The sequence below is a fragment of the Pleurodeles waltl genome, chromosome 4_1 (genome assembly GCF_031143425.1).
Source record: "Pleurodeles waltl isolate 20211129_DDA chromosome 4_1, aPleWal1.hap1.20221129, whole genome shotgun sequence".
Classification (NCBI taxonomy): Eukaryota; Metazoa; Chordata; class Amphibia; order Caudata; family Salamandridae; genus Pleurodeles; species Pleurodeles waltl.
In genome coordinates, this window is record NC_090442.1 from 657,323,747 (window position 1) to 657,350,301 (window position 26,555).

General features: G+C 42.1%; 1 protein-coding gene across 1 annotated transcript in view; it reads left to right on the forward strand.

The window, feature by feature from the left end:
• SRGAP1 (SLIT-ROBO Rho GTPase activating protein 1) overlaps positions 1–26,555 on the forward strand; it is a 413,075-nt gene that overhangs the window by 196,118 nt on the left and 190,402 nt on the right. Inside the window, exon 3 of the mRNA XM_069229120.1 lies at positions 3,335–3,497. Coding sequence (XP_069085221.1) covers positions 3,335–3,497 — 163 coding nt within the window. The remainder of the gene's footprint in view (positions 1–3,334; positions 3,498–26,555) is intronic.

A 26,555-nucleotide genomic window follows, 5' to 3' on the forward strand; every position in this document is an offset into this window, starting at 1 on the left:
AGTGCAGCTGTGACTTGCGCCACCCTAGGATGGAAATCCCTGGTTGCCAAGGGGACACGGAGGCTTCCCTCGGTGCTGTGATGTTGGCCCTGCCCCAGGGCGTTGAGCACAATCGGAGCAAGGTGCAGATAGCTGTTGGTTTTCTTGGCCACTAAACAAACTCCACTGGAACGTCACAGAGCAGTATGCTCGCCCTGAGGTAAAGACAAAGTCTGTAGGCCCCTATGTGCTAATTCTGAAATGTATTGGGGCAGTCACTTATGGCCCCTCTGGGATAAATAACCAGCTCTCCTCACGCACTAGAGAGGGAAAACAGATGAAGCGCTCACCATGCGCTGATATAAGAGTGACTGCGGGCCGGACTCAGAGTTCCACAGCCAATTCTGGGGCAGTCAGTCCCAGGAGAACACTTGGCGGCACCGAAGGCAGGCAGGCCAGCACTTAAAGGCAACAATGGCTGTTCTTCCTGGCAGTCCCACAGTGCCTGGTGTACCCAGAGTCAAGAGGCAGTTGGCAGCAGGGTGATAAGCAGAAAAGAAATCCAGTGAGTCCTTTAGGCCACCCAGCTAGTAGCGGGCAGCATTGAAAAAGCAGAAGAGAAGTCCAGATGAGTCCTTTGTGCAGCGCAGCAGTCTTTCTGACAGAGGTTCAGTCCCAGTTCCAAAATTGCTCTAAAGGCATGGGGTCAGAGCACCTGTACTTGTACTCCAAAATGTATTTGTTCAAGGAGTGACTCCAAAGGAACCCTTTCAAGTGTAAAATAACCCCTTTCACCCCAGCCCCGGCTCCAGACATCAGTAGGGGTTAAATCAGCCCTTTGTGTGAGGGCAGGAAACAACCTATACAAATGTTAGTACGCCTTGCTTCCCTCTGTCCAAGCCCAGGATGACTATCAGTACTCAGATAGCTACGGATACCTTTCCTGCCTCACACAGTCCCTCCTGTGTTGTAGCTGCCTGGCAAGTATGCACAAAGTGCAGTTGTCACTCTGCCCTAAATGCGGATTGGAATCAGGCTGCAAAACACTAGAGTTATAAGCACAGAGAAATGCCCACTTTGTAAAAGTGACATTCCTAAAATAGTCATGTAAAATCCAACTACACCAGTAAGCAGGATTTTCACAAACATACCAAATATGCCCTCGCTACTCCTGTCAGATCAGAAATTAACACTTATAAATATATAAGGGAATTCCCAATGCTAACCCTTGAGAGGAGCAGCACTTACAGTAGTGAAAAACGGAATAGGCTGTTTGTCACTACTAGGATACGCAAAACATAATATTACATGTTTTACTTTTTACATAAGCAACACCTTGCCTGTAGGGCTACCTAGGGCCTACCTCAGGGGCGATTTAGGTGTACTAAAAGCAGAGTTTAGGCCTTGGAAAGTATGAAATGCCAAGTCAACGTGGCAGTAAAGTGTGCACGCAGGCCCTGCTGTGGCAGGTCTGATGAAGGTTCGAAAGGCTACTTCTGTGGGTAGCACAACTAGTGCTGCAGGCCCACTAGTAGCATTTAATTTACAGGCCCTGGGTATATGATATACCACTTTATAAGGGGCCTACAGGTAACTTAAATATGCCAAACAGGTGTAAGCCAATCATACCAAGTTTTAGGGGAGGGAGCGCATGCAATCTACCACTGATTAGCAGTGGTAAAGTGCAGAGAGTCCTAAAGTCAACAAAAGCTAGGGCAGAAAAATGGGAGGAGAAAGTCAAAAAATGTGGGAATAACCCTGCAGAAAGAGCCATTTTCAACTGTGGTTAACAATGAAACCATGTCCAGTATATTTTACGGTCACTGAGGTCTGCTCTCCCTTGCAGGCCATCATTCCTACAGTCATAGCCAATTGTAGGAGGTCTCAAATAGGATCTACTTAATTATTCTCCATTAAGCAGGTCGTTTTTTGAACACTCGGAAATGGGAAAGTGGTGTGACTTATTACTACATAGATCGCATCACAAGCTGTGCTCCCAGTCGCAAACCAGTTGGTGTCCAATTTGCACATCCCTGGTTTGTAAACGGAGACAGTACATCAAACACAAAAGTATTATTTCGATTATACAGAAGACACTCAGGCTCAGGCTTTTTGGCTTTTTGTCACCTATGGAAGCCACTTGGCTGGGCTTCTGCCACTCCGGATGCCTCTTCATCTTGTTTGGCTCGCTTCCTTCTGAAAAGCTTTCAGGCTCACTCGGTTGTAGAAGGTACTTTCACCGATTTTCCAGAAGCATGTGTCTATCAGGGTTAAATGCAGAATGTATGCTTTCTGCTGCCAAAACCTCTTAGGTGCCAGTTCCAGGGCATAGATACAGTTCGGTCAGAATGTCCTACAGTTCTTGCTTATCTGCTCATGTTTTCCTTACTCCGCTGGTTCCTCATGTTTGCTGAGATAGAATCTTTGTGCATGTTCGAAATGGAAAGGTATTCAGATAAGAACTAGTGTTAAGTTACCTGTTGTAGGAACTTATGAGTCAAAGGTCCCATCTCTTCTATTTGACTGATCCTTTCATTCCCTCAGCTGTAATCATTTGGATTTTTGCAAGCAAATTAAAAAAGCCCACTTCAGGAAACATCATGTAGGTGATGGTGTTCCCCATACTTGTCAAATAGAGAGTGTTTTGCATGCAGACATTACAACAAATATTGAGTAGCATATTCTAAGTAATATTAAATAACCTGTAGTTTTATATACATAATTTTACGATCACATATTATTCGCAAAATAGTTGGTACACATTTTATGGACTTCAGAAGACCTAGAGGCTAGGTAGAGTTGCCAGGATTTGAGCCATGTGGTTTCGGGTTACCCAAGGATTTCAGTAGTTGGTGCAATAATATATGTGTGCTTCATTCTGTCACTTAAAAAGATTCCAAAACACGAGACACTTGCAAAAACCCACTGACTAAAATATGGCGACATTGTTTTCTCATAAATTACAACTCAGGTAAAATATGCTTATTTATTTTGCTTACTTTGGAAATGCATAATGCACAACATATTGCAAAAGCCTCTTGATGGCTTACCTAAGTGGGAGGAGATAACCAGCATAGGACAGACAGAGTAGGAGAAAGTTTTATTCCAAGTTACTGAAATACATTTGTAAAACGCCAGTTGAAGAACCAATCTGTGCACTAGAGACTGTGGTCAAACTAGCTTAGAAAGTAATTTCTTCGTTTTGTGCTTGAAGGATTACCCTCTATTATGTTGTTTTTCTCTCAAGGGTTGGTCATCATGTATTTTATATAAAAAAAATAGAAGAAACATTTTAGGTTGCTTTTAAGTATACTTCACACTTATTTTCTATACCTTCATTTTTTTCTGCTCGCAGGAAAGACCAGAATCTGTTGTCGCCGGTAAACTGCTGGTACTTACTCTTGAACCAAGTAAGAAGAGAAAGCAAGGACCACGCAACACTGAGTGACATCTACTTGAACAATGTTATCATGCGCTTCATGCAGATCAGCGAGGATTCAACCAGAATGTTCAAGAAGGTTTGTTAAACATTGAAAGAAAAATTTGATGCAAACCTATGTTAATCCATTTTCCATGTATGTCGAACCCTCGGCTTAAGATATTGTCATTTCCTTTGTGATTTATCAAATCCATGCATACAAAGATGGAGGGGTATGGTTAGTGCTAAATCATTGTTATGGGTTTAACCAGGCAACCTTCATTTTTATGTAGTGCATCAATGTTAGACGCCCTGTGTTCTGCAGCAATTACATCATTGACCTATGAACGCAATTTATTTTGGAGTCCTTCCCACACGCTACAGACAAATGCTTTTTGCCTTAATGGAGGGTCATTGATTTAGGACATACTCGCTATGCTGATGACTGGGAATTCTGCGTAGTGTATTTCCATCTATTTTATATATTTTTAATGTTGTTTAGGTGTTCTATCTTGTGTTTTCTGCCTGTTTGCATTCATTACTGCACAGATAGGCTGAACTGGTGGAACCCTTCCCTGAGCAATCACATATTCAGATTTTTCTTGAAAGTATTAAAGATGGGCGATCCTTTCCCTTGTGTGTTCTTTGTGTTTCAAGTGAAACAGTCTTGTAATTTGATGGTTTTTCTTCTTTTGAACATAACCCAGTAGACTGTTCCAGTATGCTGGATCTGAGAAATCAGGTTGTGGTGATGGCCCAACCCTGATGGTGCTTCAGAACTATGATTTGGCAGACGCTGAAAATAGATTTTGGTTCTCTGTGCCACCTACAACTCTCCGAGCTGGTCCTTGTTTTGGGGGTTCGAGTAATGTATGCTGACTCGTATTTGACTCCTTTGAGTTTTTCAATTAATGTTTTGGGTTCATCTGACTAGAAACTCTTGCAAAAGTCTAGGCAAAACAGCAACGTGGCCATGTTGATTTACATCCAGTATTTGACTTGAAGGAGGGATAGGTCTACTAGTAGTATCATAATTTGGAAATTCATGTTCATGACTTTATGACTAGTAATTTGATTGTAAAAGAGGAGAGATTGAAATAACTTATTTTGAAAATATTCTTAATTTTCAAGACAGGAGGCACTGGCATTCTCTGGACAGGGCATAGAGTCACACCTATTCACGCTTTGAAACATTCAGGCAAAGGCCATTTTCTTCCATGATAAATCCCATGAGCTTTAGATAGTATGAGATATTTCCTTCCTTAATCCATCCAAAGGACTTATACTAAGCATTAAGAGATCACCTTTGCCAAGGACCATATATTCTGTGATGAACATTGTTGGTGACAGTGATGAGTGTTAAGTTTACTTATCATTCAGCTCTTTCTGTTACCTAGTGGTGCAGACACTAAGGGCCTGATTACGACCTTGGCGCATGGGATACTCCGCCACAAACTAGAACTTGGAACTTCTGGAACTTGTAATACGGCAGACGGGATATCCATCACTTTTGTGGTGGAGCATCCCATCTGCCAAAGTCTTAATCAGACCCTAATTGTTTAACTTTAGTCAGAGAGAAATTAGGGAAACTACCTAAGTGCTGAACCTGTTACCCAATCCAGAGTTCCAAACCTTCAAGAAAGAGTAACATTTTGTGGCCAACTGTAACATGGACCATGGAATTGTGAAGTATGATCAGGAATGATGGAGCGTTTTCATGATGCAGTCAGGTTTTATGTGCTGTCATCCATGTTGGTCTCCTTCCTTTTCTGGGCCTGAGGGGCTATTGTCTCTGGAGTAGCAGTGGTGGTCCTTCCAGAATCATTATAGTTAATTTGCATTCTAACTTTCCAAAAGCTTGCTGCAATAGAAGAGGGTGGCTTTGGGCTGGTAGTTGGACTGAAACTTTGGATGTCTGTTGGCTTTCTCAGAAGCAGGATTGTTATAACATGTTAAAAGCACTGCAGTATCTGACAGAGGTCGCTTTCTTCTTTGTTATGATGAAAAGCAGCATAGCTATATTTTGATGATGGAAACTGGCCATGAGTTTACTAGTTGGTTGGATGTTTTGCCACTGGCAACATGAAGCTGATGGTCTTGACTTGAGACTCTTTAAATCACACTATGCAAATAGGGCTTGGTGTATAGGTATGGTGTTGGTTCTGAGACAGTGTAACTGAGTCCCAGATCATTGTACTTTTATAATCAAAGACCGATAGAGGATATTGGCATTGTTCCAAGGTGGATGGGGAGTATGATAGTAGCACAGGGGTGGCTCCGCCGCTATGGCAGAGGAGCATCGCCCCAACCCCACCAGCAGCAGCAAACGTTTAACAATAAACCAATAATAAACTATGTTTATTATTGTTTTATTTTTAAAGGGGCGGAGCCATGGAGGGATGACAGCTATGGAGGGGAGTGCACAGAGCACTCTTCTCAGTGCGCATGTATGTTTGGCCGCCGTCTCGGGCAGGCCAAACACACATGCACACAGAGCTCTCTACAACCCGGCACTGTGATGCTGGATTGGAGACAGCAGGCCCAGGCTCCCAGTCTGCCTTGGAACGCCCAGCCAGGGCGCTCCAGCCAATCATAATGCTGCTCTGAGCAGCATCCTGATTGGCCACAGGGCAGGCTGGAAGTCTGTACCTGGAGTGCAGCGGTGGAGAGGCAGTGAGCTTAAGGTACGTTTTTGGTTTGTTTTTTTAAATATTTTTTTATTTTGGTTTTATTCTCCCCCGCCCCTACCCTGCCACTTTGCCAAGTTGCCAGCCGTGACTGTAGTAGAAGTCTTGTTCTTGTGGGCTGCTGGTTCTGTGATTCCCTCAACAGACCCCGAGTATTAACCTAATTTGGTTTGTTCTCTTTTCAAAATATGTCTCATAGTCATTTTTGGTCTTCAGTACCGTTCTGTGGTAGCCTCGTATTTGCAGACAATATTCCATGGGGCTCTTTTCCCAGGGTATCACTGCATCTCTTCTAGTAGCATTCTGGACATGATCTACAATGTTCTTAGCTCCAGGTTGTACTAACTTTAAGCCAGAATGGATTCAGATTCAGATTAATTGCCTTCCATTTGAAGAGAAACACATCATCAAAGGATTTGGTTTTATTTTTTTATAGTGTCAAGATTTTTTTCGAGGTCACTTTGCTTAAAGTATTCCAGGATTGAGACAGGTTGACCGCTTTTAGTGGCCAGCCTATTTTTGGAGCAGGTGCGTTTTAGAAGTTGTTGATTGGGAATATTTAAGTGTAAGCTTTAGGATGGTGAGTGAGGTTGTATTTCCATGTGCTGCGATCTCATGAGGCCCTGGGGAAGGGCCAGTTTGGACTTGATACATATATTGTAAGCTCCTGTGCGGTGTGAGTCTCTGAACTGGATGGAACTCTTTCTACGGAGATACTTCGGACATGTTCATGGTATAACAGATTACTAATTCTAGTGTGTGTCGTGTCCAGTGACTGAGTGTATAGATGAGTTTAGTAAATCCCAATGTCTTCAGGCAGTCTTCTGTTTCTCAACCCATGCCCTGACTACAGCCCTCCTGAAGACTTTGGAGACTGCGTAACTGAGCAGTGTCCTCTCCTTTGTTCGAATGTGGCATATAACTTGGCTATAGACACACCATATCATCAGCAGTTAATGTGTGCCTGTGGGTCCCACCGGTTTAGGGGACCGCCAATTGTTTGGTCTCTCCTGCGGGCAGCAGGTCGTTACAACATCTATTGCTGCTTGCTGTGATTTTGTGTCGACAACTGTCGCCAGCTCGTTACAACCAGTATCTACCCGGTATCCCCAGCCTCTTCGAGCTTCTTTTTTACAGTGACTCTCTCTACCATTGATCTCCAGGAGAGAGCAGTGCTCCAGGTTGTTAGTATAGCTTTAAAAAATTCTACGTCATATGTAAGCACGTCGCATTAAGTACTTCTTTAATTTTCATGGTTGGCTGCTTCCACAGAATGAATCACTGCTGCGGTGTGTGCATGGGCTAGGAAATGAGAGGAAGTGCTCGTTTACTCTGCTCCACTGTTCTCTCTCCCTGTCTCGAGTCATTTATCTCGAGGTGCCCCTTCCGATCAAGACTTTTTATCCTTTTGTTTTGTGTAAAAAACGAAAAACAACCGAAATGTGTATCAAACGTTAATCCGTGTAACCGAAAGTCTGACACTAAACTCGGGATGAGCAAATGGCGCGTGCCCCATTGCCATTTCTTCCACCTGTCTGCAAATAACGTATTCAAATACCCCTAACCAGAGGAAGAAATGGGCTAGATTTTAGGGGGGCACAACTTTTTCTTAAAAGGCACCCCTCCCGGAGCGATTAATTCCGACACTCGAGATGCCTCAGCTGAAATGCATTGAATGGAGACTCCGCGAGGGCGGCCCAGACAGCTGAATAAGAAGCACGCCTTCCTGCTGGGGTGTCTGCTGGGTACGTGAAACGGTTTGATCCAGGCCTTACCCTCCCAGGAACCAGAACGTGAGCGCACTGGAATATTTCCCGAGTTTCCTTTTACAGTCCCTATAACTTTGAAGCAAATGTATATGAGTAGTATAAAGTACTGGTTGACACATTTTTTGCAAAATTGTCTTTGAGGAGAACCCCAAACCTTTCCTGAGGAAGTCAGGCTTGCTTGTGCCAGGTTTGGTCATTACTCACGCAGTGACAGAAGTAGGTGGCTCCGGTGGCGAATGTGAGTAGAGTCAGTAGAGGGGAGTGGGTGGCAACTTTCTAAGAAAATGTTTGGGCTCATCCCGTGCATAATGGTTACCGCTGCCCTGTGTGCAGTCTGAGCTGGCTCCCTCATTCGGTATCTGAGATCTTTCTTTGGGATCTTCTCTAAGATGTGTAACCTCCTGGACCCTCATGGTTACCTCCTGTCCTTTGGTGCAGATGATAATTTGCCTGCATTCTACACTTGACCCATAGAGATGGCCTATATGGCGGTGCCTTGGGACAGTGATGTTCTACAGGCTGCCAAATGAAAGAAAGCCCTGTGAAAAGAGTCAATAGTAGATTTGAAAATAACAATCTTTTCCCTCATTAAAAGAGTTCATAGACTACCTTGAGAATAGAATGTCTGGATGCATTGAGATAGGAAAAGTATGTATGAAGATTAACACCAGTGTCAGATTAGCCTGTCCCCAGCGATGAGTATCATTCTGTGCATCATTAGGACAAAAAGCTTGATTCATTTTACCCAACCACAGCTTAATCTTAAGTAAGAATACCCCACGTACATTAGTGAGAAAATGAAAATCGTAGTCTTGTGGCCAAGTTCTTTTAGAATTATGTTCTTTTTATTAAATGGTATATCATATATTTGTATCATAGAGAATAAAACTTGGTGTCAGGTCGATTAAGAACCTTCCAACAGTCCCCTGTTACTCATTACATCATACTGGTACTATGTACTTGGTATACAAATGGATCTTTTGTCAAAGTGTCTTGAGTTTTTCATTACTTGTCTGTGCAATGTTTTGAGGTCATTTCCCCTACATCAATAGGAGTGTCAGTGTCCAGACAAATCCTTTCAGATCATCTGCCTTTTCGTGCTTGTGAGCAGAACATGAAGACATTCAGGTGTTTTTCTTCATATATTCTCAATTCTGATAAAAACTCTACTGATATATCGGCAAAAAGAAAGTGTCTGCAAGGGAGTACTTTCTTCTCTAGGTTGATGGCCAGTAAAATTGACTCCATCCTGGCCACTTAGCTTGCCACTTGGGAATATTGTGAGGCCAAGGACCATTCTGCTGTCTCTAACCATCATCTTTTTAACTTTCTACTGAAATCATGTAGGCTGCTATCAGTGACTAATCACATGCCCAGGCTGCAAGCCGTCCAACATCTGGGATGTTCGGGTTCCAATACTGGGTCCGCAACATAACGCTTCATCGATCACAGACTCTGTGCTCATCTGTAAGCAGGTATTGTGGTGATAGGCCACAATTGAGCATCCTAATTAAGAACGAAGGGAGGGTAAAAAGTTGCGGAAGGACACAGTCTACAAAGCTGCCCCTGGTGTCTTTGACAGTTTCAGATCTTAGCTAATGCACATTTAGGAGTTGGTGATGCCGCCATTAGTGTTCTTTGTGTGTATCTTGAACTTTACTGACTGACCAAGCGGAAAGGAGGGTTTGTTTGAAGTAGAGCTATGCACGGTGGAGCCCCTCAAAAAGGAAATGTTTAATGGCAGATGGTGTCATTACTGCTGTGAAACAGTCAATTTCGATGAGAGCGATTATGGTATAAGTCATCGTACCTTAAGTCATTATTGAACGCAGGTGCCCCACTCCCTGGGTTAACCATTCCAAAGAAACGCAAATATCACAAGAACTTTCAAAAATGTTGGAAGGCACTCTGCAGATCATAACTAAACCCTCAACTTGTTCAAGAAGAAGTCAAATCCTTAATATATGAAGTCCAAGACAGTTAGCCAATACTACAAATGAACAGGTACTCGGGCATGGTCAGAGAGATATTCTTTATTCCCGTCTTGTAATATAAATGTGAAAGACAAATAGAGCCAATGTGTTTCATCCCAAAGACAGTGGGACTTCTTCAGGGCACATCTTTATGATTGAATCTTCTTAGAGGTCTTGGGTCAAACATATAATTAGATACTGTTCAACTATTCATGCTGAAAGGGCTAATAGTCCCGAAGTATTTACAGCTTATGCTCAGACGTCCAGTAGTGGCCTATTTAGAGGCTGCCATTCTCCTGCACTGTGGGAAAGTTCCACTTCATGATTTGAACCTATCACTCTCTTGACGACATCCCTTCAGTCACTAGCCACGGAATCCGATGTATTTTTCTTTCCATCATTGAAAATACTGTAAATTCATCCATCCCTTTTCCTTACCTCTGGAAACATTCAACTCATTTTATATTGTTGTCTATTGTATGATAATAATTGCTTCTGGATAAATCGAAGGGGCATAAAAGTAAGACTTGGGATGAGACCTTTTCATCTCAAATAAGGGCTTTCTGGAACTCTGCTCACATGACTTCTTGTGCGTGGTTGCACAGAAAATACGCAGCAGTTACTCTGAGCACCATAGCTCTTAGAGGGACCTCTCGGGTGTCGTCTACATCTATAGAACCGATGAAATGGCCCTTTATTACAATGTTACCTACTAGTTGCCTGTGGTTCTTTCCATCTGATCGTCCATCTTTACCAGAAGATAATCGGCAACCCTGGTAATCTTTGAAAATGTTCCTTTAAAAAAAAGGGAAAATATTAACAATTATTTTAGTAAAACGGTTCTAGTGGATGCTGTGACTCTGTGATTGAGCTCCATGCTAGAGCACTCTTTAGACTGAGTTGTTGCATATTGTTTTGAATAAATCGCCGGAGGCAACAATGCTTTATAATTGAAGCAAGAATGTAATCTCGTGCACCTTGATACCCAGCACGCAGGATCACACACAAGCGTCCCCTCACAGAGGACCAGGCATTGGATCGCAGTGCTTCTCAAATCTAATTAAAATTTCTGTTTCTCTTCTAATGCTACAAGAGACGAAACCTCATTCTTTCACTCAGGAGCGTACTGTATAATTAATTCACCGGGAGAACAAAACGTCAACCCGACCTGGAAATGCCAATGGGAATACTGACATGCTCCTAAACTCGGTGGAATCTGCCTGCTTTGTACTTGTGTGACTTTGTTCTACTTTGTTCTTTAGTGAGCCTGTGGTCACGACTGTCCTGTGGCTTTACTTCATAGGGCCCGATCACGAGTTTAGGTGCCATTTATTGCACCTGATACACAACAGTACCACGATCGAGGTATGCTATTTAGCAGGTGCGATAAATAACACCTATTATGATTTTGTGGGGGGTTGACATAATGATTTTGCAGTTTAATTTACCAAAATCTGCATGATACAGTAAATAATGTATGATTTTTTTCCTCGTTGAATTTTGATGGGTTTGACCTGTCGAAATTTAACAAAAGGTGAGGGACGTAACTCATCTGTTAGTGATCTGATGCGTTAAATTAAACTAAACTCATAATTTCCACCCTTGCTGAAACAGGGGTTTATGCATGGGTAAGAATTAAGGGCCAGATGTATCAAAGGATTTTACCCATTCTGTGTCTATGGGAAAATGCGTTGGTACATATGACCCTAAACAACCACCATGTAATCAAGCACTTGGAGCCCTAAATTACTGTGTTTTCGTGCGGCAATATCTGTCCCTCGGCTCTTTATCATTTATTTATTTGCTTCTGCAGACATTTTAGTCAGAAACCAGAAAAAGGTAGCAATCTGCCTCTGTTATCCTTCAGACTGACATGGTTGTGATTGTGATAAAATCCATCAACATACGCTGATATGGATCAATTATTTAATCAAAGGCGTGTCCCAAATGTATTGCTCAATTTAAAAAACAGAAGTAAGTGCAGAGGCCTAAAGTTTTTCTTAAGAGCCCCGCAGTGCAGAATGCAGTGGTTACTGAAAATTAAGGAGGCCTAGTTTTTATGCTACCTTATACCTCTTTCTTCCACCATCCTAAACTTCCTGTCACTTTATTTCACTCTTGCAAGTTCTTCTTCATCCCTGCTTTTAAACTTTCCTGTATTTCTTTTTTCGCTTTCTTATATTTCTCTTCATTCTTCTGTCTGTTTCTCCTTTATCTTGTTCTTGGTCAAAGTCTGATGATGAACTGTGTTGCCTAAAAATGAGCGCCAGTGTCCACCACCTGCAGCCATCAGTAGAACTTAGCGCTGCGTGAATGCTGGGTGAGCAGTGAGTTACTTATCAGAAGTATGGTGTTTGTAAGAGATCAGTAGCATGCTTTTCATCCCACTGTCTTTTGTCTTTTTCGATACGAAAGATGTTCACAAAACCTCCCTTTTGTTCGGCTCCTGAGGTCTCAATGGCACCAACATTTTTTCATTGCTCAGGGGACATTCGATGGTGTAAAACAGTGCTTTAAATGGGCAGGTGCTATCAGGTACTGAGTATCTGCACTATAATTTGAAAGCAAGCACTTCTCAGCACTGGTGCAACACATTTAATGAGTATAAGCACGTCTCAGGGGCAAGCAAGCACTCTGGAGTAGTGAGTACCTGCACATTTCCAATTCCATCTAAAACACTGGCTGAAAAGAATGTGGACTAGAAACAAAGGCCTTCTACGGGAGTTCAGCTTACACCCCTTTGGAAGAGTTGTTTTGGATTGATCCTGTAATTCTGTAAGTGTGTAGAATCCTTGGTTTGTCCCTCACACATTGTTTTATTAAGTAATGTGCTGAGAGGGACATTGAAAAGTGCTAGAAAGATAATGGTGCAGACCTGATTTCATCTGTGTGTATGAGTGGGTCAGTGAGGGTTCACGGAATAAACTGGAAGACATTGTGGTTGTGAAAACATGCCCTTCTTTTTCAGTGTTTGCTTTCTAGTAGCTTTACCCTGCTTCCTTCCCTCTTTAATTTCTTTCAACAACCTCGGCAAGCAATGAATTGTAATCTGTTCAACACCAGCATATAATTAAAGCTATTTTAACCCTTTACTGAACACAGAATTCAAAGAGAGCATCTGCTAAGTACACATCTGCTGGGAGATAGTGATTTAGGTTATGATTGCACTTAGAGGGATCCCATTGAACCCAATCCTGGTCTACTCCAACGAGTGTACAGTAAAGCCAAACGTTTGCATCCTTAACTGGCTCTCTCCAAGTCTCGAAATTCGAAGTGATTGCTTAGTGATTGTTTCTTAACGAGGAGATCTCTGGAGGAGATTGCAATTTTTGGGGTGGATTTGAACAGGAGAGGCCATTTTCTTTATCTGTCCGAGCATTTAATTGTGATTTGAGGAACTAGTATAGCTTGAAACCGAGGAGCTAAAATTCACCACGATGCAATATGCAAGCTTAAAACGAGGCTGGTGACAGGCGCGCCAAGAGACATTGATCTCAGTTCTCCTTGAGAAGGGTCTTCAGACCTGAGATGCATCCACACACCAGAGTTCAAAATAGTTATGAGTTTCTTTTAATCTACCAAATGTTAAGTCTCATTCAGAAAAAAACTGATATAATAAAGTGGATAATGAACAGAAGGTTTACTCCAGAGGGCGACCTTTCGGGTGTAGGCTTCCTGAAACTTATTTCAAATGTCTGCCACAAGCTGTTCCTGCACTGGTCTCATGATACTAGAGCAGGCCCCCGCTTCATGGCTCTGGATAGAAATCCAGATGGATCGTATGGCCCAATTCCTACGCGTTTGCCTGCAGCAGACTTGTGAGCTTTGCTTTTTAGAGCTGCATATAGATAGTATTCTGTTACAAAGACTTGAACATGCCGTCCTCTTCCTCCGTGCGTCTGCGCCTCTGGCACATTAGAGAGGATGCACAGCATCCTGCCTGCCATGACAAGTCTTTCTGCGTCCAATTGTACGCTAGGAATGTCAAAAGCAGCACACAAGGTAGCTGTCTTCAGATCTGCAGGAACCATTGCTTCTGATTCTCGGCAATCTCGCAGGTCCCCGTGGACTTTTTATTGCTTTCTTTTGCGAAGATGCAATTTTTCTGCCCCGCATGAAGTAGTTTCGAACGCCGGAGAGCTATATTTATGCAGAAACCAGCCAGCCTCAATTAGATGGACCCGAGCACCGCCTGGGGATCTTCTTGCTTTGAGTTGGTCTCCAAGTGTTCTCCTACAAAGGATATATCGCTGCCGATTGCACTGATTGCGAGGCTCAGTTCTCCAGTTTGCGACGCCTTAAAAGAGATGTTGTCGCTCTTTCAGTCTTATCCCCAGGTTCCAAGGCACGCGGCTATGCACATGATTATATCGTTTCCTCAAAATGTCAGTTTGCTTTTCATTTCCTGCATGCAGGTATGAGGAGCTAAATGAATGAGTTGTTAAGGCTGTGTTGTAAGTCTCCGCCGTTAAAGGTGACATCAGTGCACCTGCATTGTGCAGTCCACGGAGAAACAGCTGTTTTCATCCTACACACCAGTTCCTTACACCCACGTACTTCATCAAATGTTTAATATTTAGAACATATTTTTAAGTGCCGTACAGTATAACAAGACTAAATGCACACAATTTTGAGGTGCATGAAAAATATATTATATTTCCAGTCACAAAGCCATTTCTTGCAGTGTGTTTCGGTGTAATAATGAGAGGTTTGTGTCTTTCGAAGCAGACAGTTTGACAGAAAATATAGGCACTTTAATTAGGCAAGCACTAGCTAAGTCAGTAGGTTTGACATTTGTATGGAGTGCGGATTGAGCACACCCTTGCCTAATAAACATGTAACCTACTGTTGTAGAGCTGAGATAAAAGCATCTGAAAAAGGCATGTTATAAAAAAGGATTACTATATGTTCTGTAGCATCTGTTTTTCAGATGCTTTTATCACCACTCCTTACCCAGTACTACTGGTTGGTCGGTGGACTCATTTTAGACGTAAAAGGTCTCTCATGCCTTTCAGTGGAGGTGGAAGGACACACCCAGACAGTTGGGAAAAATGGTGAGACTACAATACCCCTGTAAATTGATCCGGCATGTGAATAGCAGTGTCTCAAGCCAGTGGCTGAAGGTTACTGAACGAGAGAAACCAATGGCTGAAGGAAGCAGACCCAAAGCTGTTAAAATAAGTACAAATATATTTTCCATAAATGGTGTAAGTGCCACACACATCATACCTAAACATAGACTTAGGACCTCATTATGAGTCTGGCGGTCCGAAACCCAGACTGCCAGACCCGTGGAGAGGAGACTGCTGTGAAGCTGGTGGTCTCCAGCCCCCCCCCCCAACAAAACCCGGCCCTATTACAGGGTTTTCACTGGGCTGACAGGCAAAAACCTCTAATTTCAGACAGTTTCGCCAGGCAGCCCAGTGGAAACCTAGCCAAGGCCACTGTTGTCGAACAGAGGGTGCCCCCAGCTGCAGTAGACAGTGCGCGTTCCAAAGGTGCTGGGAATAGAGAACCCCTGCATTGCCCACAACATGGCTTTGGGCAGTACAGGGGTATCCGCCAGCCTTTTCACTGCAGGGTCCACGCCATGAAATGGCTGGCAAAAGCTGGACTCATGATCAGCGCAGTGGTGCTGAACTCATCTCCGCCGTAGCTGAGCACGACTCTGACCGCAGTCAGCCCGTCGGGAACCATGTTCCTGGCAGGTATGACGGTCCCCTGGGGGTCCAACCGCCAGGGTCGTAAAGTGGTGGTCGGACTGCCTGAAGTGCGGCGGTGCGAACGCCAGCCTTGTAATGAGACCCTAAGTCATTCAAGTAAAACAAATTCTACACACGCAAAGAATTATAGTTATTTTGTGCTGTTGTGCAGTAATTGCCTTATCTGCCAAAAATTGGGAGCACTTAAAAAAAGCTAAATTGCATTATGAAAGGGGTCTATAAATACAATGAAATGTTATGTCTACATTGGTATGGTCATAGTTAATGGCAGATTGTTTGTGAATGTATGTCAACACAGTTCTACTATTGCTAAATATTTAAAATTCTAGCAACTTTTTCTGGAGAAACTCAGAGAAGTTGAGACTCTTCTACTGCAATGTAAATTTGAATAAGTAATACACAAATGTGTCAATAAAGCACACAATATAATTTAAAGAAAATTACTAAAATTAAATAATTCTCATTCAGGAGTCAGTAGTAAAGAAAAGGTAAAGTCATAATAGGCTCAGTATCAAATTCTAGGTTTGGATAATACTAAAAAAATCACAAAAACGTCTAATAGTGCCCAAAATATAAGGGGGTGAATGTTTATGCAGATTTCTTTAAAGTGCAAAGAAGATAAAACAACTTCAGTATGAAGATAATCTTTTTCTTTTTTATCCCATTGTCAAAAATGTAAATCTTGAAGGTAGACGAAGCATCGAGGGGTGAAATGACAGAAAACAAAGAGAGATTCAGAGTAAGAGCAGAGAGTGGCTAGTTGGAGAAAGGATGAAGGAAGAGGATGTAGGGAGAAAGGGGAAATCACAAACAAGCATGTGCAAAACCAGTCAGTCTGCCCTTTCACATAACTAGAGTTACCTCAAATAATTACTAAGTCGTCCTGTCTGAGTCAGAATAAACTGTATGAAGTCTTTAACAAAACTGCAGTCCTTCAGAACTTTACTACATGCACCTCTTAGATCAGAAAAAAACTGCTTAACAAGTCTGTCACAATGCTACAATAACTCACGTAGTTGCTAAGTGATAGGTTTATTAATAAGCAATGCAACAATACAAATTATTTTGAATGACAGAGAGAGGACAGGAATGCACGATAACTATTATGCGATGGCTCATTCCTGCACTCCCTCTGCGTTGGTTCACAGAATGCAGCCTAGCTTAAATGCAGACACCCTTGCACCATGGTACAGGGGTGCCTGCGTTACAGCCAGGATTGTTTTTTGTGCAGGAAGGACCCCTTACTGCAAAAAAAAATCCTCTGATGCTTTTTCCTCTTTTTACTTGTGCAGAATGCAAGACATGTAGAAGGACAAATAATTATTAAGAAATAAATATATTTTTTGTTATGCCTCACCTGCAAAGGCATAGCATTTTGATACATTCACTGGGCTTAATAAATCTGAGAATGCGCCAAAATCTCACTGAAGCCCTTGTATTGCCTTGTGCGACCTTGCTTAATGTGATGGGAAGCAAAGGCTTCATACATCTGGACCTAAAGGTCCCTCTCGATTCAGATGCAACTGCTTACATTGTTCTTCCAAAGTTGAGGGGGTGTGGCTTCAACATAAAAATGTACATATCCACTTTCGCTACTCTAATAAAGCTTTAATATTCTTTCATGAAGGTGCAGTTCTGCAAGTGATTGCTAGGTGTCCTTCACAAGTCAAATGCAAAAGCATTTATTTTCTTTCATGATGCTGTACTGCCACTAGTCATTACTGAATGGCCCTATCAAGTCAAATGCAAAAGCACTGAAATTGTTTAAACTGCAGTTCCACAAGTCTTTACTAGGTGGCCCTCTACAAGTCAAATGCAAAGGCTTTTCATTTCTTATTTGAAGCTGAAGTTCCACTAGTTGTTATTAGGTGTCTCTCAAATCAAATGCAAAAGCACTGAAATTCTTACATCAACCCGCACTTCAACTATTTGTCACTAGGTGCCCCTCAAAAGTGGAAAGGCAATGCATTGAAATCCTTTCATGAAACTGCAGCTCCACAAGTCATTACTAAGTGTCCCCTCCTAGTCAACACTTCATAAACTGCAGTTCCTCTTGTTGTTAACAGAGGGCCAGCTTAAGTCAAAAGTAACCATTTCAAATGACCTGCACCAAGCTCATGGGACGTGGCTTTAGTACCTAAATGTGTATACATACATTTGCTATTTTAATTAGTAGGTTTTTTAGTTTGGTGACAGGAAAGTCTCACGCACTCCACCACTTCATGTGGGCTTTTGTGATTATACCCCTCTAGGGGTGGGTAGTCTTACTGCAGCTTTGTAAATCTTCCTTACTGCAGCCTTTTAAAAAAACGTCTAGGGGAGAATCGCATTACTGCAGCCTTGTGAAAAATTACCTGCACCAAGCTGAGGGGGTGTGGCTTTAGTAAATACATTTGCAAACACACTTTTGCTATTTTAATCAGTTTTCAATAGGATTAATTATTTGCTAAATCTGGATCATAATAATGACTCCAAATTGCAAATTTCAATACAGTTCTTGTTTTTTTTTTTTTTTTAATTGTGATCACACCCTACTATTTAAAGGAAAGTTTATTCACTGGTAAGTGTAGCATAATTGAATAGTTTTTTTTGGTTGTTTATATTTTGTTGTCGGGAAATTCTTACATGCTCCACGTGAGACTTTGGCATTGTTCTTGTACTCTCCATCTAGGGGAAAGGGCTGGTAGATTTTCCTTGTGAAGCTTCCTCTGTGGGTCAGAAGTGTTAATGCAGCCTTATTGACACTGCCTCTAGGGAGGAGTGATGTTACTACATCCTTGTAAAAAGTCCTTATTGCAGCCTTTTGAAGCTCCCTTCAGGGGAGTATGGCAAGATAAGTGTTTCAAATGCCAATCACAATGCTCTGGGTATGAGACTTCAATCTAACATTTTTGCATGTACACTCTAGCTACTCTAATGACTCGTGCTAATTTTCAATAGGATAATGAGTATACTAAAGCTTGTTAACAGTGGGGAATGAGTATTGCAATTTACAATAAGTGTTTTGAGAGTTATGAAAATAATTGATGTAACCCTACTATACATACGGACTATCAGTCATTGAGAAGTGCCTAACACTTTTTATTTTTGGGGAACTTTTTTGGCTGTATGTCTACATGTGCAAGGGAAAAGTGCAGTCACTCAAAGTGAAAACGTCCAATGGCTGGAGTGGGCTGGTCTAAAGCAGTGGGTAAGAACTGAGGAGCAAATTAGTGAGGACCTGGAATATTCACAGTGCTACTAGGCCACTCGCTTCTGGCCCTTTCTTCAGCACCTCAGCTCTAACATTACTTTCCTCTACCCTGATTCCTTTTTCATTTGTTAAAAAAATACACATTGTTGACAAGTGCCCACACGCTGCTGCCGGGCCATTTGCTTCTTTTTATGCATGTGTGCACAGTGTACTATTTAAACATAGCCATCTGCCATCTTCTGACAGTACGTTAAACTTACACTTCATTCCAAAATAGCCCCTTTTACTTTACGAAGCATGCACCAGCTGCATTCTTGAAAGATTTTTGAGAAACATAATTTAAAGAGTGATTGATACTTTCGCAATGAAAACCGTTTTGTAAAAATGGTCGCTGCTCGAGTGTTGTGACGTCACGTCGCATGCGTATGCCATGGATGCCAATTTTGAATGAATGGTATTTTCTTTGAGGTAAATACCATTCCCCAAAGATTTCTGACAAATAACACAAGCATTGGCAAACCCAATAGCTAACCACTCGTTTTCAGGTAAATTGTATTTACATCAATATCTAGACCTGAATGTGCCAAAAACTACATTTAGTTTGCAAGGGTGTGTAAAGAGACCCAATAAGTGCACGTTTTTGAGCAAAAAAAAAAAAATACCAATCTTTGGTGAAAAAGCTCCAAGAGAGAGGTGCCCAAACAACCTAGCAGTTAGAGACTTAAGTAATGACACAGCGAGACAGTCATTAGATCATGGAACGAGATTCTGCAAAAGGGAATCCATGACCAACATTGAGATCGTATAGTACTCTCCACTGGGATGGGGAACCGTTTCATGGTGGACCCATGCATAAATCCAAGCTGTTTCACTTGCTGTCCCAGGGTCTTGTCAAAATCTTGTTTTTGTTCTCAACTGATGCAGTAGAACGGTACACTAAAATTACACATCATCAGCTGACGGTGTTGGTAGACTAATTTTCAGTTTTGTTCTGTTTTCAGTCTCAGCGGTATGGTGCCTGAGCACCATGCATTCTCAACAAGGTTTAATAGTTCTCAGAGGAATTCCTAATCAGAAATCAGAATTTCTGTCCCAGAAAGGCGTTTATGGAGACATGCAAGCAGAATATAGGCATGTTTTCACATTAAAGCTTAAAAATGACAATAAGAAAGAGAGGGCATGCCGAGGATGGACATCTTTTTGAAACCTGGATGAAATGCTGTGGATGATACCAATGTATGCTGTGAAGGAGCTTATAGCCTGGGCAGTGCGCTGTTTCGTTGACCACATAGGACATTAAATGCAGAGTTCTTTAGAAGAAACTGCTTCAGAATTTGGATCACATAAATCCTCAGGGAGATTGCCAAAACACCACTGCAGTGCGATCCAAGTAACACCTGAAAAAACTGCATTGGTGAAGATACCAAATGCAGTAAAAAAAACACCTCTGGATGGTTCCGCTTTAAACAGGCTGTATACTTCCTAAACATCCTTCTAAGTTGCTAAAGTAACTTTCTCAAGGCTCGTGTTTCTGCCTTCGCTCATAAAAAGGGAATCTCCTATGGTGCATTTGGAATAATGAAAAAAGAAGAGCGATTTGTCGGGGAAATCCGAGGGAATTCTTCTGATGAACTCACCCAGGAGTCAAGCCTGAAGCACAGCATCAACCCAGCAGTAACGTTCGGCCTTATGACCCCAGACACCAAACGCAATTTTCCTGCACTCTGCCTAGAGAGGGAACAAAGGCTTATTGACAGAATCAGCATAGAAACATTGGCTCTGAGTCATGCAATCAGGAGTTCATTTTTGACATCCTATTGATCAAGGGCAATCTTTAACTCTATTAGCATAGGCAATCTGCTCGGAGGCAAGCAATCCTGTTTCAGTCTTGAGCATCAGTGACTTGCACTCATCTGCTATTTTCCTCCAGCATGGGAGTCAGGTGAGGCCCAGGTAATATGAACAGCTCCACTGTGACAAGATGCTGACTGTGTTCCTTTGAAAACACTTGCATGCCCCACGGGCCCTTGAAAAGGCATAGGCGTGTGCTAACATCCCCCGCCTCTAGCACTGTGAAAACATCATGTGTCTTTTCATTTGAATTGCACCTACAAAACAGTTCATGTCAAATTGCCTTCCCTTGAAACCTGAAAGCAGGGAACACGTCATAAAAGAATAGGTGGGGCCTAACTCTAATTAGCATAGATGTGCCCCAAGGTTACACCTGTATCTCCTCCTTCGAAGCTTAGTAAAAAAATAAATATATATATATATATATAAAATAATAATAATGGTATGGGATTGAGAGGTGCGGGGGAGCAAGGAAAGACGGGTACTCCCAGGCAGTGCTAATACTCAAAGAAACAAATAGGTGAATGATGTCAGCGGTGTGATGACACACGTCATCAAATCAGAACAAATTAAAGAAGAAGTGCTGCGAGAAATATAGACCAGGGACGGAAGTCATCCAGTGAGAAGCAAGGAAATCAGATAGACCAAAAAGCCATGTAATCAGTAGCCAGTGACTGACCCTAAGCCCACTATGTGTATATAGTTTTATGTATCAGAGACAATCTGTCTTCCTCAACAGACCGGTAAAGTAAGACTGTAGGTGAGACTTGAACATGTCGATATAGATTCATTTTTTAAAATTGTTTTACAAATGTGCTCAGTACTTTGTTGCACTTCTCAAGTGGACATACTTAAACCCTGGAATGCTAACCAAGGAAATATTGCCTTGAATGTCTGGAGCCTAGCCGTACCAAATATAAGTGAGAGTTTTCCGAGGGATAGTTGCCTGCATAATCAATTAACCAGTGATTCCCACCCTGTGGTCCGGGCACCCCTGGGGGTCCGCGAAGCCTCCTCAGAGGGTTTCGCAACTGCTTACAAAATTAAATAATACTAACAGATTAATAAAGTGTATAGAAATAAAGTGGCTAAATGTGCAACTAAAACTTTTAAAACGTACTGTAAATGTCAAATAATTTGAAATTAGAGGCTATAAATTAAATTAGAATCCTCAGATTGATTTGTGGGAGCAGTATATACAATATAGTATAGATGATGTGTGGCTTTAATTGAATATATGAAAGCTTCCACCTTACTATTAAAATTATTTTTTTACTTATATTTGTTATCAAATTAAATAAAATGTGTTAGCATTTGTGTATGTGTTTGATGAATGCGTGTTTCTGTATTGTATGTATTGTGTAATTTGTTTAAAATAATTGACAATGTATAGGCTGTGGTCCCTGTCTTCCAGTAATGACTTAGTGGGGGGGGGGGTCCCTAGATTCCAATAATGATTCAGTGGGGGTCCCCAGGTTCCAGTAATGATAAAGTGGGGGTCCGCAGATTTCAAAAGGTTGGGAACCACTGAATTACCCCATACAAACGTAGATCACTAAATTGTGGAAGAATCCACGATTCATTTTATGACAGTGATTACATTTGCAACTATCAGTGAATTAGAAAAGGTATGTACTTTCTAATTGTGGTTAACCTAAGGAATCTATATGCAAGTCACACATCTCTTGTCCTGATTGACTGACCCAGAGAATATACGGAGCGTGACATCTGATTTTCAAAATTTTTTCTAAATAAGGTGTCTATCCAGTCTCCCTCACACTGGAACATATCCCTGCCAAGGCTCGGCCCACATCTCTGGTCCTCTGCGTGTTACCTGGTTTCATGCAGGAGCACAGAGGTTTGTGTCTGTGTCCCAGAAAGCAGTCAGACACTGTATTGATTTGTAATTAGCTTAAGAAAAATTCCAGACAGTGTCTGAGTCCTTGCTGGGGCACAGACACCTAGCTCATTCCTCTGACAATGCTCTCTGTGCCACAGAAATGAACAAGGCACTGTATTTTTAGTGTAATAAAATACTTTGTGACTGTGCTGTACAGCATCAGCAAAGCTGTGTAGAATCAGTCAAAAGGAAAAAAAAAAGATGGAATGACACACACAGCTGGCAGCCATGTAATTTCCGTAGGTGCTCCCATGCATAGTAACATATATACACGGATGCAGCGCCATAAGGGCACACGTAGAAAATAATGTGGTCACCATTTCTTTCTAATTGTCTGATCCAAGATGAACCATTAAATACAAGGAAATTAAATTCTTATAGTGTGAAACTGACTTTTTATAAGGTTGGTGGACAGACTGCATGTTTATTTACATGTTTCTCTAAGGAAACTCTCTTACCCTCACATTTTCATAAGGGTGGGGCTTTATGACGTTTTAACTTACCTTTTTCTGTAATTCATACTTGTTTGATCTAATGTGCTTTTTGAAGACAGAGACTCCACCATGTAACACTGGTCCAGAAAGGTGCAGAACTTATATAGGCAAAGCCTGTGACTACTGCCTTGTATATTTACATTGTGTGTTTACTTCCACAGAGAAGAGGATCGGAGCCATGACCTTTGGCTCTGCTTTTGTGACCCCTGCCCTCAGAAATGGCAGAATCAGTGCCAAAAACACAGGAGCAGCTCCGCATTCATTATTGTATGCCCATTTTTCATTATATTAATAACGAATACTGTTTCATCATTCATTATTATTGTAATGAAAAATGGAGTACACTTAGCTAGGACAGAACCTTTGGTGGCTGCTGAAGTAGTAAAATGGGTTTAAATGTATGTTGCGTGTGTGCTTGCGGGTGAGAGTGTGTTTATGTGAATGAGACCATATGTGTCTATGAGCATGTGTGTCTGTATGTGTAAGAATGTGTGTGTGAGTGAGGATCAGTGACACATTATGAGTGTGATTATGTTGGATTGAGTGTCAGTAAGTACGAGTACGAATGAGTGAGTGAGATTGAGAGTGGATGCAAGTGAGTTAGAACGAACAGAAACCAGAGTAAAGGTCTATAAGAAAGTGTGAGTGAGAATGAATGAGTGAGAGAATGAATGTTAGCGAGTGTGAGGCACTGATGACAAAATGCTGGCCCTGGCACAATGGTGGTAATTATCGACAAATGGAGGCACCCATTCCACATTTTGAAAAAAATAGGGTTAACTCCTTAGGGACACCAGGTTCCATTGGTTTGGCACACCATGAAAGGATTTGAATATTTAATGAGTGCCATTTCAGCACCTAATCCATTTTAGCAAATTAATGTGCCATAAAATGTGCTATTTCACCTAATTCTTCTCAAATGTGTCTCGGGGGGGGGGGAGACACCCCCCAGAAGAGGTCTGTCTTACTTCTTTCACATGCTCACTACAGTTCAGACCAAGTATTATGGCATAGAACTTTCAAAGATTAGGTCAGCACCACAATGTAGGGGCTATCTAAAATAGACGTTTTCTGTGTCATGTTGTAACACTTACCATGCAGTTATTATGGAACTTAAATTACATAAATTGTTGCGATGTTCGGGTCGTGTGAGAGGCCCTTCTGGAACAGAAATCGGGGCCAAAGTTTATATCATGTCACTTCCTGTGATGTCATTAAGCTCAAAGGGTTTGTGATGTCACTTCTGCTACCCGTGGCATTTTGGTGACTCATGAGCCAGAGGAAACTGTAATAATAAGCAACAGGAGTTTGAACCATGAAAGGAAGCAAAGAAGGACATTTGTGTCTACCAGTGGCCAAGCAAGAATGCAGTGGTCCTTAGAGCAAGCCTGGATTCTCCTAACCCCCAGCAGACACTCTCACGAGATAGTGACCAAATACTTTCATAAATGAGGTAGCACTTATAGGTATGCTCCTGTGTTTAACTCATTATTATATATTTTGCCAAAAATGGTACCAGAATCAGTGTTTACATTTACTAATAAAACAGCTATACAAAACTGAAATTGAGCTGGATGAGCAGTTGATAGATCAAAAGCTTCTGACATCACTGTTTCTCCGACTTCAGTGGCAATAAGCTGCACAAGTGGGAAAGACAGCATTAAAACAATCAGTAATTGTCCTTCAAAAGAAGGCATTCATTTTTTTAGGTCAAGCATAGTAGCGCGCAAGCGTTGCTTTTCCAACATGTTGGTATCTATTTGGGCTTTTAACCACACCCACCTTACACCCATCACTATCACTAGTTCATGGGCTTGCCCTCCAAAAATCCTTTGTTATCATTGGTAAATGCTTTACGTTTATCCCTCCTTGGGGCGGTTTGGTTACCAACTTGGACATCAACCCTTGTACAGGGTTAATTGCACTTTTGCTGACACGTTTGACTGCGAGCAAACTTCTTTTTCCTTTTTTGTGTCTTCTTCATGCTCATGGCTTGGCTCTTTGAATCGTCTTGCTTATGTGAAACTGTTTTACTTTTCATGTTCAATTTATGTGGCAAGAAAAGTACAGTTAGTAGCTTATAACGCTAATAGCTCTAGCTCGAGCAAATGTGAGACCCATAGCAGTGCAAGTGCTTGTTACACTTTCGGAAGTGTGAATAAACACAATCCTGAGCCTTTTGCAGCTCTCCGCTCAGCAGTTTTCCTGAATCTGTAGATGCTTATATGCAAGCGGACAGGGAGCAGGGGGTGGCTAGGTGACAAGCAGCAGAGGGTTGCACAACTTTCTTTCTTTGTAATAAGACAAAAGTGAAGATGTGCTTTTGTTTTTAAAAGGTAAAAGGAACCCGTACCATTGTGCTAATCACTAATCCATGAGGATGAATTGGAAGCAGCATAGGAGGGTGTCATCTGGCTGAGTACTGAGGATCCATCTTGCATGGCTAGAGCTGGGTCCTGTAAGCTGTACAGTGATGGAGAGTTTTTTAAAGCGCGTGGTGTCAGGAATGCCCTATGTGATGTTTACGTCTTCTGACTGGGTGGTGAAAAGTTAAAGGAGCAGTGAAGGTAGGGGGATGTTAGTTGTTGGCTTCCAGGCGTGAAAAAGTAGAGATCTTCACAGTAGCACTTTGAAACTACCAGCCCCTGGGGGCAGAGGGCTGTAATAAAAGGGAGATAGCATCACAAGCACAAAGAGGCAGCAGAGATAGTGCGTGAGGGAGATGAAGGTGAGTGTGAAAGCAGCATGAAGCCTGAGTGAGCTTGAGTGAGAGAGCAGGATGTAAAGCAAAGAGCAACAACTGGGGTGAGGGAGCAAAGCACACAGATAAAAGGAGCTTGGGGTGAGAAGCACGCAAGGGACACAGCTCGAAAATACATGTACTTTCATGGAGTGCTTAGGCAAAAAGAAAAAAAGATGTTCTCTCAAAGAAAGCAGTGAAAGCATAAACACCAGCCAATCAGAGATGGCAAAGAGGCTGTGCTCCATGGGAGGGACAAACATCAGATGGACAAGCTGGGGCATGAATAAGAAGCAGGCAAATGAGTGACAGTAAAGCAGCCAATGGCAAGCAGTGGACAGCCCCGCAAACCACTGGATGTTCTTCATAAACGCACAATATCTTTGGCATCCAGACAGCTTACGATATTTGGTTGGCTCGACCTAACAAAGGAGCTGTTAGAAATTGAAATGGGGGTTAGATGGGGAGGGATTAGGAACATACGTAGTCCATCTCTTCGAACCCCACCTCCTGGTTAGTTTCCTTTGATTATGTGGTTGGAGGAGTAGTGACTAAAGCTGTGGTACTCTTTCTGCCCTGCCTCCTACCTCTTTCCCTACTCACCTCTAGAAGAAGGGCATCAGACCAGTGGGACATGACTTTGGAGGTGTGGGGGGAAGGGTGCTAATTAACCTTAGCCCTCTCCCATAACCCTGATTAATGACTTGATCCTTGGGAGGGCCTGGGATGTGATAATTCATTCCTTCCAGATCCCTTAGATAGGACTGTGACATGACTACTGACATCACACATGCATATCAATGAGGCGCACTGACTGCCTCACTTAGT